The following is a 17662-nucleotide window of genomic DNA, read 5'->3' on the forward strand; positions in this document are numbered from 1 at the left end:
ATAGGGTGGACCTTCTCTTTAAGACAGCTAAACACTTTTTTTTTAGCCTGCCAAGGGAATCTGTGACCAGTGACGGTTCTGAAGTCTTTTTAATTGAAATGTCACAGAGGATACAGAGTCAGTGTCAACTATAACCTCTGCAATCCTTAATAATACAGTGATATTTGTGTGTTATTCTCTCATGCACCCAGATTTTCTATGTTTACATTTTCTCAGCAGCCCCTCTAATGATTCTCCCTTCCACCCAGAACTTGATATTAGCTGCATGGACTGCTCTGGCTCAGCCCTGTGTAATTTCTCTGAAAACACCAAGTTTCAGTTTCCATTTTTCATTTCACTATCATAGAATGCAGTCACATGGCATGACTCTAACTGTATATATAGAGAATCTCATCCATCAGGTACAGCAGAAAGCTCCAGACAACAGCAAACACAGAACATCCGAAGATAAACCATTCAGAATGAGGTAAATCAATTATTATCACTCAAATTGCAGGCAGTGACCAGACTTTCTCCAGCTTTAAATATTCTAGCCATATCTATGTACATTCTGACATCCTTTGCTAAGCGATGCATTTATTTTTTATTTTTTGCATGGTTCTGCTTTATATATCAGTATAATCTTGACATTTTTTTCATTTGATTTAAAAATTTTAATTACAATATATCGATTTTTTTTTTCAATTTTGCATACTACTTTTTAGAGCTGCACGATTCAAGATAAAACGAGAATCACAATTTTTTTGCTTAGACTAAAGATCACGATTCTCGCGGCGTAACATCATCTTTCACATTATACAAAAACATCGGGCTAACTTTACTGTTTCGTTTTTTTTTTAAATTAGTTGAAGTGTATTTTCCCCCCTAAAAATTGCATTTGAAAGACCGCTGTGCAAATACAGTGTGACATAAAATATTGCAACGTCTGCCATTTTATTCTCTAGGGTCTCTACTAAAAATATTTATTTATTGTTTGGGGGGGGGGTCTAAGTAATTTTCTAGCAAAATAATACAGATTTTACCTTGTAAGCAGCAAGTGTCAGAAAAAGGTTTGGTCTTTAAGTGGTTAAACTGCCCTCATTTACAGACGGTTCATTCCTTTGATCTAAAAGAAACGACTGATGCATTGGGGTTTATTTACTAAAGGTAAATCCACTTTGCACTACAAGTGCGCTTGGAAGTGCAGTCGCTGTAGATCTGAGGGGAAGATCTGAAATGAGGGGAAGATCTGCTGATTTCTATCATCCAATCATGTGCAAGCTAAAATGCTGTTTTTTTATTTTCCTTGCATGTCCCCCTCAGATCTACAGTGACTGCACTTCCAAGTTGTACTTGTAGTGCAAAGTGGATTTACCTTTAGTAAATAAACCCCATTGCATGTCTTCTCTTCTCTATCAGCGCTGAGGTATGCTGATAAACATTTGTTGGCTTTTTTGTTTTGACAGCTTGGCTTGGATTAGGATGGGGGGGGGGTGAAACGAGATTGTGATCTTTTAACCACTTAAGCCCCGGACCATTTGGCTGGCCAAAGACCAGAGCACTTGCAATTCGGCACTGTGCTGTGTTTAACTGACAATTGTGTGGTTGTGTGATGTGGCTCCCAAACAAAATTGGTGTCTTTTTTTTCTCACAATAGAGCTTTCTTTTGGTGGTATTTGATCACCTCTGCGGTTTTTATTTTTTGCGCTATAAACAAAAAAAAGAGTCACAATTTTGAAAAAAAAAAAGGATTAGGTTTTACTTTTTGCTATAATAAATATCCCCCAAAAATATATTAAATTTTTGGTTTGCGCAAAAGTTATAGCGTCTACAAATAGGGGATCGTTTTATGGCATTTTTATTAATAATTTTTTTTTTCACCAGTAATGGTGGCGAGCAGCGATTTTTATTGGGACTGCGACATCATAGCAGACACGTTGGACAATTTCGACACATTTTTGGGACCATTGCCATTAATACAGTGATCAATGCTATAAAATTGCATTGATTACTGTAAAAATGTCACTGGCAGTGAAGGGGTTAACCACTAGGGGGTGGGGTTAACTGTATCCTGGGGAGTGATTCTAACTGTCTGGGGGATGGGCTAGCAGTGACATGACACTGATCACTGCTCCCGATGACAGGGAGCAGATGATGAGTGTCCTGTCACTAGGCAGAACGGGGAGATGCTGTGTTTACATCGGCATCTCCCCGTTCTTCAGCTCCATGTCACAATCGCGGGTATCCCCGTGGACATCGAGTCCGCGGTCACGGAGCTCGCGGCAGGCATGCGCGCACGGCGGGAAATTCAAAGTAACGTACAGGTGCATTACTTTGCCCAGCCATTCTGCTGACGTAGCCTACAGCAGCCTAAGGCCCCTTTCACACTGCTGCAACTTGAAAGTCATGATTTTACCACGATCATGCAGCAATGATTTTAACGCAATTTCAGGGAATGCCTGTGTAAACTTGAGGTCTATGGACCTCAACTCGCAGCAAAGTTGGACCAAAGTAGTACAGGGACTACTTTGAAGTCGGTGCGACTTGAAATCGCACAGATATGAATGGTTATCATTGGAAATCTTCTGTATAAGGCCCCTTTCACACTTGTGCGACTTTTCCTCAGACTTTGGACATCAGAGTCACATGACAAGTCGTACCACATGATTCCCAATGATAACCATCATTATCATCATTAGAATCACTCCCCAGGATACACTTAACCCCACCCCCTAGTGGTGGGAATCATGAAGGAACAGGGATTGCCCATCAATGTGCTAGAGCTGTGGGCAATATGCCTTGCGCTGAATTATTGGACGTCAAAGTTACAGGGTCACCCAGTAAGGGTGCAAACAGACAATGGCACAGCTGTGGCCTATGTCAACCATTAGGGTGGCACTAAGAGTCGTCTGTCCCACATGGAGGTCAGTCAGGTGTTATCCTGGGAAGAAAGGCATGTGCCAGTGCTGTCTGCAGTCCACATTCCGGGGGTAGAGAACTGGAAAGCGGATTATCTCAACCGCCAACAGATACATCCAGGAGAATGGTCTCTGCACTCACAGGTGTTTATGCAAATTTGCCTGATTTATGCATTCCCCCGATTCCTCTTCTGCCACATCTTTTGCGCAGGATCCAAGAGGAGATGACATCAGTCATTCTGGTAGCTCTGGCCTGGACCAGGAGAGCCTGGCATCCAGAGGTAGTGAGATTTGCAGTGGCTCGATCTGTCACAAGGGCATATTCCACCTGAATTTACGCTCACTGAATTTGACAGTGTGGCTATTGGACTATTGAAGCCAGGGTGCTAGGAGATTGTGGTATCTCAGGATCAGTGGTAACTACATTGGTGAATGCCAGAACGGCAGTCACCAGGAAGTTTTATCACAGGGTTTGGAAGGCGTATATTGCATGGTGTGAGTCCAGAAGCTGGCATCCTCGCAGATATTTGGTAGAGAGAATTCTCTCTTTCTTCAGTCAGGCTTAGATAAAAGATTAGCCTTGACAACAAATAAAGGGCAGGTTTCAGCCTTATCAATGTACTTCCAGAAGCCTTTGGCTTCACATTCCTTGGTCCAGACTTTTCTTCAGGCAGTGACTCATTTATTGTCTCCCGTTAAATCACCTCTTTGCCCTTGGGATTTGAATTTGGTTTTGTCGGTGCTACAGGAGCAGGCTTTTGAAACAATTAACGAAGTTCCGTTAGTTCTTTTGACACGGAAGATGGCTTTTCTCTTTGCAATTACTTCAGTTAGAAGGCTCTCCGAATTGGAGGCCCTTTCCTGTAAGGAGCCGTGTTTGATTTTGCACCATGATAAAGTGCTGCTACATCCTGTTCTGTCCTTTTTGCCTAAGGTAGTTTCTGAATTTCATTTAAATCAGGACATTGTTCTACCTTCTCTTTTATGCCAGCCTTGCACACCAGAAGAGAAGCAGTTGCACCTTTTGGATGTGGTGTGGGTGGTCAGAAGTTCTGATGCGTTTTTTGTTTTTCTGGAAGGCCCCAAGAAGGGTCAGGTGGCTTCTAAGGCATCCATTTCACTTTGGATTCACCAGTTACATCACTCAGGCCTATGGCCTGAAAGGTAAATCTCCTCCCTTTGGGGTTAGAGCTCATTCTACCAGGGGTGGGTGTTGGAACCTCCTGGGCTTTTCACCATCAGGCGTCAGTGGCGCAAATTTGCAAGGCTGCTACTTGGTCTACGGTTTATATGTTCACAAGATTTTATCAGGTGAATGTTAAGGCAGTAGAGGACTCGGCTTCTGCCCGTAGTGTCTTGCGGGCTGCTGTATAAATCTGATGGTGTTTTCATACAGCGTGCCTCCCTCCCCTCAAGGTTATTGCTCCCAGGTAGTATTGAATATAGCTGCTCTGTGTTCCGTGATGTAGAAGAAAGAAAATTAGATTTTTTTCTTCATACTTACCTGTAAAATCCATTTCTTTGAGTACATCACGTGACACATGGGTCCCTCCCCTCTCTTTTTGGGAGTTCATTGCTTGCTACAAAACTGGAGTACTTCCTGTATGGAGGGGTTATACAGGGGATCGCTTTCTGTTTTTGGTTATTCTACCAGGGTCTATTCACCTATAAGTGCCGAATAACCCAGGTAGTAATGTAATGTATATGGCTGCTCTGTGTCCCGTGATGTACTCAAAGAAATGGATTTTACAGGTAAGTATCAAATTTTTTGTTAACTCCCAGCTCTATAAAACAAAACAATTTTCATCAGTAATCATGAAATTAAATCAATGTTACAAACGGCGAGAAAAGAAATAGTGGAAATGATAGTGTCCCCTAACTTTGGGATTCAGTGGAGGAATGCCCCCTTACTTAGTGGTCTGTAGATTACATTGTTGATCACTAGGAAGACTACCTTATTCACAGACATCTATAAAGATAATCGATGGCAGTGATTACTGAGAGACAGAAATTGTTCATTGCTTGACTCCTAGTAAATTCAACAACACAAAACCCTGAATAAGAAAAGACGCACAAGAGATTAGTAGGCTGGAGAGTAAGGCCCCTTTCACACTGGGGCAGGAGCGGCATCTGCGGTAAATCAGCGCTATTTTTAGCGTCGCTTTACCGTCCTTTTAGCGGCAGTATGCGGCAGCTAGCAGGCGGATTTAACCCCCGCTACTGGCCGAAAAAGGGTTAAAACCGCCCGCAAAGCGCCTCTTTGCCAGCGTTATAGACATGCTGCCCCATTGATTTCAATGGGTAGGAGCTTAGGAGCGCTCCTCCACCGCTCCAAAGATGCGGCTAGCAGGACTTTTTTCACCGTCCTGCTAGCGCACCGCTCCAGTGTGAAAGCCCTCCGGCTTTCACACTGGAGTGAAAGGGCCAGATTTTTTCAGGCGCTATACAGGCGCTATTTTTAGCACTGTAGCGCCCTAAAAACGCCCCAGTGTGAAAGGGGCCTAAATGTTCTGCAATTTTTTACTCCCTTTCTGAAATGTGTGTTAGTTTATATTGCCCTGTCACCCCAAATAACATGTTTTTGGATTGAATGACATATAGTTGTTATTATATATTATGGTATGTTAGACAATCAAGTGCTCCTCAATTATCACCCTGGAACATGTCTTCAATCAAAGACATATTGCTATTTTTAATGCATTTTTTTATTTCTAACTTTTCAGTGACATCTTAAAGAATTCCTTGATGGATCGTTTACTGAAATTTCAATGCCATTTTACTTGGGACCTGCTTGGAGAAGATGTGGACATTGATAATGTGGAAGAAAGGCTAAATGATCAGGTTGTGTTTTTGCCAGATGCACTCAAACACAGAATGTATAACCTCCTGGCTTACCTAAAGCATCTTACAGGTGACCATGAGGAAGCCCTGCTCCAGCTCCAAAAAGCTGAGGCACAGATCCAAGAGTCCAGCGTAACAGAAGATGCAGATGTTAGGACAACTGTCATGTATGCTAACTTTGCTTGGGTCTTCTACCACCAGAACCAGTTTATCAAGTGTTTCACCTATGCTCAAAAGGTGGACACCATTTTAAAGCAATATGAGTCTCCTACAAAGAAAAACACTCTTCTTTTAGATATATATGGTGAACAAGGCTGGACTTACTTATCCTTTACAGGAAAATACTATCAATGGGCTGCTGAGTGTTTTGAAAAAGCTCTAGAACTTGACCCAGAAGATCCAGAATTGAATTCAGGCCATGCCATGGCTGTGTATAGAATGGAAGGTTTCAGCTTCCACAGAAAAAAAAACAACAAATCTTTTCCACTCTTGGAACGAGCTGTTAAATTAAATCCCACAGATACAGTGCTGAAGGCTCTCCTTGCATTGAAATATCTAGATGTGAAGAACTATGATCAAGGAACTCTGTTAATTGAACAAGCTCTACAAGAACAACCAAAATCCCCATATGTTCTTCGATATGTGGCAACATTTTACAAAAGAAGAGGACAAAGGCAAAAAGCTATTGCAATGTTTAAGAAAGTACTCAGTTTAACTCCTACATCCTCTGCTGCTCATTATCAACTTGGCATTTGTTACAAAAGTTTTATAAAAGTGGCGAAAGCATTAGAGGGTCAGTCTACCCATGACATTATGCAGCAAAATTCTGAAGCAATTGCAAATGCAATATTTTATGCGGAAAAGGCTGTGGAGCTAAATAGGTCATCTGTGGCAGCTCACATTTTATTGACTAATGTATACATGAAAATTAATGATTACCAAAGGGCAAAAGAAGTAGTTGGCAAAACTCTGATAATAAAGAATATCAGGTGTGAAGAGAAACAAGAGATCCATCACAAATGGGCATATTATTTAATGAAATGTAGAAAATCTGAGTCTGAAGTAGTAAGACATTTTAAGGAAGTGATAGAGATACAAAGTCAAACATGGTTTGGAAAACACGCCATAAAAAAACTGGAAAGCCTTGCTGAAAGCATGATTGTCCAAAATTCAATGGATGCCACTGGATATGCTTTGCTTGGGTACATCCACCAGCAAAGAGGACAGGGCATCGCAGCAATTAAGTACTACAATAAAGCCCTTCTATTGGAGCCAGACAACCAGGAGTACTTAGAAGCATGTTCTGCTTTGCAGACCACAATATGATGATATAATATTCCACAAAATAAGAAAATGAGAATGCACTAACCGCATTAAGCTATAACGGTCATTATTGGATCTGATTTTAAAGGGGAATTTCAGGCTATTGACTATCTATGTTTAAATCTGCTCCCGCCCCTTCTAAATTCTATTCTAATTATGCTGTGAAAGGAAGATGCTTATACTTTCCTATTCTGAGGGCACTCTATCCCAGTCACATGATCTGCCCAGAGGCCAGCTTCAGGGGAAAGGAGAGATCGCAGACAACAAATGAAATGCCTGGGAGGTGATATCACCCATAGGCTTGCTATGAGGCATCTGTTGTCAGCTGTCTCTCCTCTCCCCGAAGCCCCCACTGGGAGCCGATCACATGATAGGAGCACCCCAAGAATAGGTAAGTATAAGCATCTTCCCTTCACAGGGTAGTTAGAATTTGATTTAGAAAGGGGGTGGGAGCAGGTTTAAGCTTAGTTAGGCAATAGCCTTTTATTCAACTGCTGTAAATATTGTAAATGTAAATCTGGTTATGGTTACTACACTTTGTTTTGATTTTGGAAAGGCCCTATTGCATAAATCTGGTGATATTAACTAAAAATGGGACTGATATTAATGTAACTCTTTTAAAGGTATACTGATTTAATCTTTCTGTAAATTAGATAAAATATGTAAGACATTCATTTTAAATAAATTTTATGAAACGGTGAAAGGAAAAAGTTCTCTCTAATCCCCTTAGACAATCAGATCCTATTTCCCATTTCTAAAACTGTACTAGAGGTATGAATGCTGGATTACTGAGCTGGTACAGTTAATAAGTAGTTTAATACGACTTCAGCCCCAGAAGATTTTCCCCCCTAATGACCAGGCCATTGTTTGCGATACGGCACTGCGTCACTTTAACTGACAATTTGTGGTCGTGCAAAATTGTACCCAAACAAAATTGACGTCCTTTTTTTTCCCCACAAATAGAGCTTTCTTTTGGTGGTATTTGATCACCTCTGTCGTTTTTATTTTTAGTGTGCTATAAAAAAAAGAGCGACAATTTTGAAAAAAAAAATAAAACAATATTTTTCACGTTTTGCTATATTAAATATCTCCAAATTAAAAAAACAAAAAAAAACAAACATATTTCTTCATCTGTTTAGGAAATAAGTATTCTACAAATGTTTGGTAAAAAAAATTGCAATAAGCGCATATTTATTGGTTCGTATAAAAGTTATAGTGTCTACAATATAGGGGATAGATTTATTTTATTTGTATTTATTTATTTTTACTAGTAATGGCGGTAATCTGTCATTTTTAGTGGGACTGCGACATTGTGGTAGACAGATTGGACACTTTAGACACTTTTTTTGGGACCATTGACATTTTTACAGCGATTAGTGCTATTAAAATGCACTGATTTCTGTGTAAATGTCACTGGTAGGGAAGGGTTTAACGCTAGGGTCGATCAAGGGGTTAAATTTGTTCCCTCATGTGTGTTTCTAACTGTGGGAGGATGTGACTGATTGGAGGAGGAGACATATCGCTGTTTGTAATTACTACGAACAGCAGATCTGTTTAACCTCTTCTGTCAGAATGGGGATTTGTGTGCTAACACATACGAATCCCCATTCTGGCTCTCGTGCCCGTAGTCGCGGGTGGCCGGCGGGCAGGCGTGCGCACGCCTGCTATGGCTCTTAAAGGAGCCGACGTACGGGTACGAGCCACTTTGCCGACATATATGTATGTGAGCTGGTCGGCAAGTGGTTAAAGAGACACTGGGGTTGATTTACTAAAATCTGGTGCAGCTGTGCATGGTCGCCAATCAGCTTATAACTTCAGCTTGTCCTATTAACCACTTCCTTACTGGGCACTTAAACCCCCCTCCTGCCCAGACCGATTTTCAGCTTTCAGCGCTAGCTCACTTTGAATGACAATTGCGTGGTCATACAAAGCTGTACTCAAATTAAATTTTTATAATTCTTTTTCACACAAATAGAGCTCTCTTTTGGTGGTATTTATTTACCGCCTCATGGTTTTTATTTTTTGTTAAACAAACAAAAACCTTTTAATTTTTCTCCTTCATGGATAAGCGCTGATGAGGCGGCATGGTTGGGCACTGGTGGGCACTGATAGGCTGCACTGATGGGCACTGATAGGCACAGATAAGACGGCACTGATAGGCACAGATAAGATGGCACTGATGGGGACAGATAAGGTGGTACTGATGGGCACAGATAAGATGGCACTGATGGGCACAGATAAGATGGCACTGATGGGTGACACTGATAGGTGGCACTGATGGGCACTGGTAGGTGACACTGATTGGTGACACCTACCAATCAGAGTAAGGACCGACCTCTTACTCCGATCTGTGGACGCCCTCCCGGCAAATTAGATCAGCGCTGTAGCCGTCTTTCGGCTATAGCACGGATGGGAGGTGGTTAAGCTTTGACAAAAAGAAAAAACTGGAAGCTGATTGATTTCTATGCAGAGTTGCACCAGATTCTGTATGCACCAGTTTTAGCAAATCTCCCCCAATAGCAACATAACAATAATCATCATGTGACCAAAAACTCATTAGCGCAATAATATTCAACTTTTCGTTAATGATTTAGTGCATGTTGTTACCTTTTGACTGTCTTGTTTTGTTCTGGTTTTTATTGTGTTGTAACATTTACTTAATATATATTAAAAAGGTTGTTACATAAAAATTGCAATGAACAAATCATTGAGATAAAAGAATTTGTCTGTGTTAATAATATAAACAATATAAACTACTGCAATTGCATTACAAGGATATCTTTTATTTGTTGAAATTAAAGAGAAGTGGTGTGTTTCATATAAAGTCCCAATGCCCCTCTGTCCCTTATTTCTCCCCCTTTTTATATTTTATCTTTTATTTGTTGTTCTACATATTCCAAACCGATGGATTTCCTACTATAGGATGATATCTTACACTTTACTGCCAACAACCAATAATACATTCTATTATTATTATTTTCTGTAGCTAATCTGACATAAATAGCAGCACATAAGCTTGCAAAATATTTAAAATGAATCTGTGCTTTGTACACGAAAGGCAAAACAACAGGCTCATTTTATTGTCTCTCTCCCCAGCAGAACAAAATGACTTTTCCTTTTCTCCTCTTCCCATATATTTAGCTACTGGGAGTGAAAGCTCTAAGGCTTCATGTAAACGGGACATTTTTACAACCTTTCCTGAACGATTTAACTTGACAGTAACCCACGTTTAAAACGTCCTTTTTTCCCACATTTACATGCCGCATTTAACCGCGTTTGCGTTTAAAAGCGTTTTCAAAATAGCCAAAAATGAAAAACGCCTGCAGACGAAACACAGCTAAACGCGAGTAAGGCCCCATGCTCAAAGGCAGTTTTACACTTTTTTCAACTGCTCCTGAACTCATTCAATGTTATCCTATGTGTCCATGTACACAGTCTTGTTTTTTGCCATTTTTATGCAGTTGCGTTTAACCTCGTTTTTCCAGAAGCAAAAAAATGGGTTCAGACGCAAAAGTTTTCCACTTTTCAGACGTCAAACGCGGCAAAACGCGTTTTCGTTTATAAGCGTTTTTAAAGATGATCTATTTTTTTACATTAAAAATCTCAAAAATGATGGCAAATGATGAAAGGGTGACTTGTGGCATGTGTGCAATAACTATAGCATATGCTTTGCTTCCTAAAGTCGTAATACCAAAACTCATCACTATTAAATACACGTTGATAGCTTGGAAACACATATTATTGATAGGATGTTGATTAGGGATGAGCCGAACACCCCCCTGTTCGGTCCGCACCAGAACCTGCGAACAGACCTAAACTTCGTGTGAACTTTAGAACCCTATTAAAGTCTATGGGACTCAAACGTTCACAATCTAAAGTGCTCATTTTAAAGGGTAATATGCATTACTGTCCTAAAAAGTGTTTGGGGACCTGGGTCCTGCCCCAGGGGACATGGATCAATGCAAAAAAAAGTTTTAAAAACGGCCATTTTTTCAGGAGCAGTGATTTTAATAATGATTAAAGTGAAACAATAAAAGTGTAATATTCCTTTAAATTTCGTAGCTGGGGGGTATCTATAGTATGCATGTGAAGGGGCGCATGTTTCCCGTGCTTAGAACTGTCCCTGCACAAAGTGTCATTTGTGCAGGAAAAAAAGTCTTTTAAAATCACTTGCGGCTAAATTGTCGGCTCCCCGTAATACAGAGAACACTCAATGAGTGTTCTCTGTATTAGCCGACAATTCATTCATTCATTGATTAAAAAAAAAAAGCGTGGGGGTTCCCCTAAATTCAATTACCAGGCCCTTCAGGTCTGACATGGATATTAAGGGGAACCCCGTGTCAAATTAAAAAAAAATTGACGTGGGGGTCCCCCTAAATATCCATACCAGACCCTTCAGGTCTGATATGGATATTAAGGGGAACCCCCGCATCAAATTTTAAAAAAAAATTGACGTGGGGTCCCCCTAAAAGTCCATACCAGACCCTTTATCCGAGCACGCAACCTGGCAGGCTGCAGGAAAAGAGGGGGGGACGAGAGAGCGGCCCCCCCTCCCTCCTGAACCGTACCAGGCCACATACCCTCAACATTGGGAGGATGCTTTGGGGGTCTGTGACCCCTCAAAGCACCTTGTCACTGTGTTGATGAGGACAAGGGCCTCATCCTCACAACCCTGGACGGTGGTTGTGAGGGTCTGCGGGCGGGGGGCTTATCAGAACCTGGAAGCCCCCTTTAACAAGGGGACCCCCAGATCCCGGCCCCCCCCTGTTTGAAATGGTAAGGGGGTACAAAAGTACCCCTACCATTTCACAAAGAAAGTGTCAAAATGGTTAAATAAGACAAACACACTTTTGAAAAATTCCTTTATTAAAAATAAAAAAAAGATTCCAGCGGTGTTAATCCACTCTTGCTATCCAGCGACGAATCTCCGGGGTCCAGCGATGGCTGATCATATCCAGAGGCGGGGGATCTCTCAGTCCAGCGCTGTCCATACATCCGTCTTCTGTCTCCACTGCGGAGACACTGCGGAGATCCCAGCGCTGACGTTTCTTATATTAGGAGGGCGGGGCCACCCGTCACCTGACCCCACCCCTCTGACGCTGGTGAAGGGAGCCAGGGGTTCCCCAGTGACGTATGGGTGACCCCGCCCCCTCTGATGTAACGGAAACCTGCGTTACATCAGAGGGGACGGGGTCACCCACACGTCACTGGGGAACCCCTGGCTTCCCTCTCCAGCGTCAGAGGGGCGGGGTCAGGTGACGGGTGGCCCCGCCCTCCTAATATAAGAAACGTCAGCGCTGGGATCTCCGCAGTGTCTCCGGAGTGGAGACAGAAGACGGATGTATGGACAGCGCTGGACTGAGAGATCCCCCGTCGCTGGATATGATCATCCATCGCTGGACCCTGGAGATTCGTCACTAGATAGCAAGAGTGGATTAGCACCGCTGGATTTTTTTATTTATTTTTTTTATTTTTAATAAAGGAATTTTTCAAAAGTGTGTTTGTCTTATTTAACCATTTTGACACTTTCTTTGTGAAATGGTAGGGGTACTTTTGTACCTCCTTACCATTTCAAACAGGGGGGGGCGGGATCTGGGGGTCCCCTTGTTAAAGGGGGCTTCCAGATTCTGATAAGCCCCCCGCCCGCAGACTCTCACAACCACCGGCCAGGGTTGTGAGGATGAGGCCCTTGTCCTCATCAACATGGGGACAAGGTGCTTTGAGGGGTCACAGACCCCCAAAGCATCCTCCCAATTTTGAGGGTATGTGGCCTGGTACGGTTCAGGAGGGAGGGGGGACGCTCTCTCGTCCCCCCCCTCTTTTCCTGCGGCCTGCCAGGTTGCGTGCTCGGATAAAGGGTCTGGTATGGATTTTTATGGGGACCCCACGTCAATTTTTTTTTTAAATTTGATGTGGGGTTCCGCTTAATATCCATATCAGACCTGAAGGGTCTGGTATGGATATTTAGGGGGACCCCCACGTCAATTTTTAAAAAAAATTTGACACGGGGTTCCCCTTAATATCCATGTCAGACCTGAAGGGCCTGGTAATTGAATTTAGGGGAACCCCCACGCTTTTTTTTTTTTTTTTATCAATGAATGAATGAATTGTCGGCTAATGCAGAGAACACTCATGGAGTGTTCTCTGTATTACGGGGAGCCGACAATTTAGCCGCAAGTGATTTTAAAAGACTTTTTTTCCTGCACAAATGACACTTTGTGCAGGGACAGTTCTAAGCACCAGAAACATGCGCCCCTTCACAGGCATACTATACACACCCCCCAGCTACGAAATTTAAAGGAATATTACACTTTTATTGTTTCACTTTAATCATTATTACAATCACTGCTCCTGAAAAAACGGCCGTTTTTAAAACTTTTTTTTTGCATTGATCCATGTCCCTTGGGGCAGGACCCAGGTCCCCAAACACTTTTTAGGACAGTAACCTGCATATTACCCTTTAAAATTAGCACTTTAGATTTCTCCCATAGACTTGTATAGGGTGTTCCGGCTTTTCGAATTTGCTGCGAACAGCCCAAATTGTTCACTGTTCGCTGAACAGGCGAACAGGCAATGTTCGAGTCGAACATGAGTTCGACTCAAACTCGAAGCTCATCCCTAATGTTGATAGTCTATGGGTAGGATAACCCTCGATACCTCTGTGTAAGGTGTGACTTCCAATCCCCACAGGCCTGGAGATTTAACCCTTTGAGACACTGACACAAAAAAACAATGACAAGGTCTCTCCGAGCAAATCCAATCTTTTATTCTTTGGTGTGAATATTTAAACAGGGCTTTCAGAAGGTAGCGCCCTTTGATGTATCTTGCAAGACAATGTTCTTCACTACCAGATCCTTATGCGGGCATTCAGCTATACTCAAATTTGTCACAAGCAAAATTTGAATTCCATAACCAAAATCCTCCGCAACCATAACATTGTGTATAATGGGGGTTTCCCACTAAACTGCTCATAGAGAGGGATACCATCTTCTACTCTATTTACTCGCTAGAAGAAGTCCAGAAATACCTCAAATCATGGGGATTATTACCAAAAGAAGGTGATCTTAATTTGGAGAATCCCCCTCTGGGGAAAATAGCACCACAATGGCAAACTAGCCATGGATAAAGGGCACCTATACTGGCATACTCTTCTGCTCCTAACCTGACTAACTTCATAGTCAATATGGAGTACTATACCATTATGTCCTCAGGTACACCATTTTCTCATGGGAAATAGTTAATTGTATCCCAAAGATTTATTTTATTTTAAGTACCAACATAATAGTACACAGAAGTTGTTCACAACTCCTCCTTGTTTTTAATTTATTTTTATTTTTTTCTACAGTTTTTCTTCAGTTGTGTTGAGAAGTTCGTTTTGCTTTACCTTCATGGACTTAGCTATATGGTTCTCTCTAACATTCTGCTATATAATGCGTAACCTCACTGGAATAATCTGGTTTATCCTGAGAATAGCAACGTGACTCTTTGCCATCTATTGGTTTCACATTAATGGGACTTAAACTACTATCATTAAATGCAAAAGGGCTCAACAGTCACCACAAACGGAAAGCTCTATGGACTGATGCCTTAAAGTTTGGAAGTGACACAGTATGCATCCAGGAATCACATTTTGCTAAAAACAATTCACCAAAGTTCACGCACAACAAATATCCACATGTTTTCCACTCAGATAATCACAAAATGAAACAAGGAGTAATTATTACAGTAAGAGGCACCGTAACATTCAAGAAGCTGGATTTACAAACAGACGACCATGGAAGATTTATTATATTAGTGGCTACCATAGACAACATAACATATACAATTGCCAATGTCTATGCACCCAACACACATCCTCATTGATTCTTGCGGATAATATTGCAGAAAATACGTAAAATCCAAAAAGGTAACATTATTATTTGTGGTGACTTTAATGCCCCTATGGAACCAAATATTGATACGACCATACAACTAGGTGATCTTTTTTTTCAAGAAGAACTGTATGACCCCTGGAGGTGTCTTCACTCTACCGAAAGGGATTATACATTCTTTTCCAATGCACATAAAACCTACTCTAGAATTGATTTTTTTCACCACAGACAAAACTCTCTTACCAAAAACAGTAGATGCCAAAATTCATAACATTACTTGGTCAGACCATGCACCAATTACATTATAAATACAGGTGAACCAGCAACAACACATTTCTATGGAGAAATAATACTTATATTTTATCACAAGAGAAGCACGTCTGTGATGAAAGAAAAGCTACAGAAGTTCTTTATGGTAAATGATAATGAATCTGTGTCGAGCACAAATCTTTGGTTGTGCCCATCAATAAAGTTCATTGGGGCTCTCTATTGGCAGCACTTATGAAATTCGGATTTACGGGTTTCATTCATTCAGCCATAATCTCCCTCTATACGAAGCCCTCTGCTAAAGTAAAGGAAATTTGTCCAAAAGCTTTGACCTTTCTAATGGCACAAGACAGGGCTGCCCTCTTTTGCCTATACTATTTTCATTGGCAATAGAACCTTTGGCAGAACTAATGCGTTCTAATGTATCAATTACAGGTATTAAAGTGGGCAGTACTGAACACAAACTAGGATTATTCGCCAATGATATAATACTTTCCTTATCCAATCCTGAAACCTCCCTCACCAATGTGCAAAATATATTAGAATCCTTTGGGAAAATCTCATACTACAAAATTAATAATAACAAATGATATGTCCTGCCTATGAATATATGCAAAAAAGTACATGACCCTTAAAAATCAAATGACTTACAATTGGGACAAGCCCTCCAATTCCTTATTTGGAGATCCAAATTACCTATCCAACAGCTAAATTATATGAAGTAAATTTCCCCGAACTACTAGAAAATATAAATAAGGATCTCCAATCTTTCCATAAAACACAACTCTCCTGGGTAGGGAAAATAGCGGCTTTTAAAATGCAGACCCTCCCTAAAATTCTTTATTATTTCCCCTCGCTCCCCATCCAGGTGAAGAATACATTTTTCAACCAGGTGAATCTAAAGCTTAAAAAATGTATTTGGAATGATAAAAAACGTAGAGTAGCCTTCTCAATTCTTACCACTACTAAGAATAAAGGTGGAATGGGTCTCCCAGATATTTTGAAAGTATTACTATGCGTCACTCCTTGATCAAATGAAATTTTGGTTTTCTAATTCAGACAAGAAACTTTGGGGAAAATATTGAAAAAAGTCACCAAGGGTGACTTGTGACATGTGTGCAATAACTATAGCATATGCTTTGCTTCTTAAAGTCGTAATACCAAAACTCATCACTATTAAATACACGTTGATAGCTTGGAAACACATTATTAATAGGATGTTGCTAGTCTAGGGGTAGTATAACCCTCGATACCTCTGTATAAGGTGTGACTTCCAATCCCCACAGGCCTGGAGATTTAACCCTTTGAGACACTGACACAAAAAATCAATGACAAGGTCTCTCCGAGCAAATGCAATCTTTTATTCTTTGGTGTGAATATTTAAACAGGGCTTTCAGAAGGTAGCGCCCTTTGAATGTGTCATACAGATTGTCCGTCCAACCAAATACAGAGACAGTTTATGACAAAAGTAAAACTAATCATACAACATTACTTCTAGGAAATCACGTGCTTTACAAAAAATGTGAAGTAACTTATGAGAAATGAACCCGTAAAAAAGATAACAGAAACATGAGAAACTAAACTAGATTACCATTATGCGCCTCGTCATGAGGAGACTGAAGGCCTGCAAATATGCAGGTACAACACTTAAAGCAGAGGTACAGTATCAGAGCAAGGATAAATATCATAACAATGACAGGGACAATATCTTTTAACCATGAAAATATACCACCAAGCCCAAATCCTGCGTTGTTAAATGGGCTCCATGTTTTAGCAATGTTCCTAGCTTCCTGCTGGAGCTGCCCTACTTCTTTTCGGTGTTGTGCAATAATATCATAGTAGTCAGGCACCTTGGCACTTGTGTTAGAGATCCAACTACAGCATTCGTAGTCCTCAGTCATTTCACATAGACCTGTAAGAGCTGCACTCAGGCTTTCCATAGCCAACTCATATAGTTCTAGCTGTTTTCTAATTGCTCTAGTTTCTATATTTAACATTGCAATGTCATCTGAATTCCTCTCCATTATCTTATCCAATATACTTGAATAATTGTTCAACCTTTTCATCATGTCTATACCCCATCCTGTCCAAGAAGGGAGCCATGCCCAGGCCATATCTTGTTTATAGAACAATTCCCTTTTGTCTCTGTGTTTGAGGGGGTATCTGGGGTGTATACTGGCCTCTAGGGGATGTCTGCTTTTCTCATCCCCTACCACCCCCATGACAGGTACCAAGGATACAAGGTAACACCATCCCTTAACATGGAGGGTCACCCAGGGATAACACACTTTCCCACAACATACATAGATAATTTGTCCCAGTGCAAAAGGTCTTTTAGCGACAATCTCATGAGTGTACTTGTCCTGTGTTGGGATTATAAATTGATGCAATATATCACCTACATTATCAGCGAAGGAGGAAAAGTTATGCAAAGTATGGTTTAGTCCTGTGTCAGATACTTGA

General features: G+C 41.1%; 1 protein-coding gene across 1 annotated transcript; it reads left to right on the forward strand.

Annotated features, from left to right (window-relative positions):
* The first annotated feature begins 335 nt into the window (after nt 1-335).
* Nucleotides 336-9819, forward strand: LOC143930163 (interferon-induced protein with tetratricopeptide repeats 5-like). The gene is made up of 2 exons (XM_077454189.1): nt 336-466; nt 5621-9819. Exons 1-2 carry the CDS (start codon nt 348-350, stop codon nt 7062-7064), a joined length of 1563 nt encoding a protein of 520 aa, XP_077310315.1. The 5' UTR covers nt 336-347; the 3' UTR covers nt 7065-9819.
* Nucleotides 9820-17662: the final 7843 nt, after the last annotated feature.

Source organism: Lithobates pipiens, unplaced genomic scaffold, assembly GCF_037356315.1.
Source record: "Lithobates pipiens isolate NorthernLeopardFrog02 unplaced genomic scaffold, aLitPip1_a1.2 Scaffold_25, whole genome shotgun sequence".
In the NCBI taxonomy this organism is placed as follows: Eukaryota; Metazoa; Chordata; class Amphibia; order Anura; family Ranidae; genus Lithobates; species Lithobates pipiens.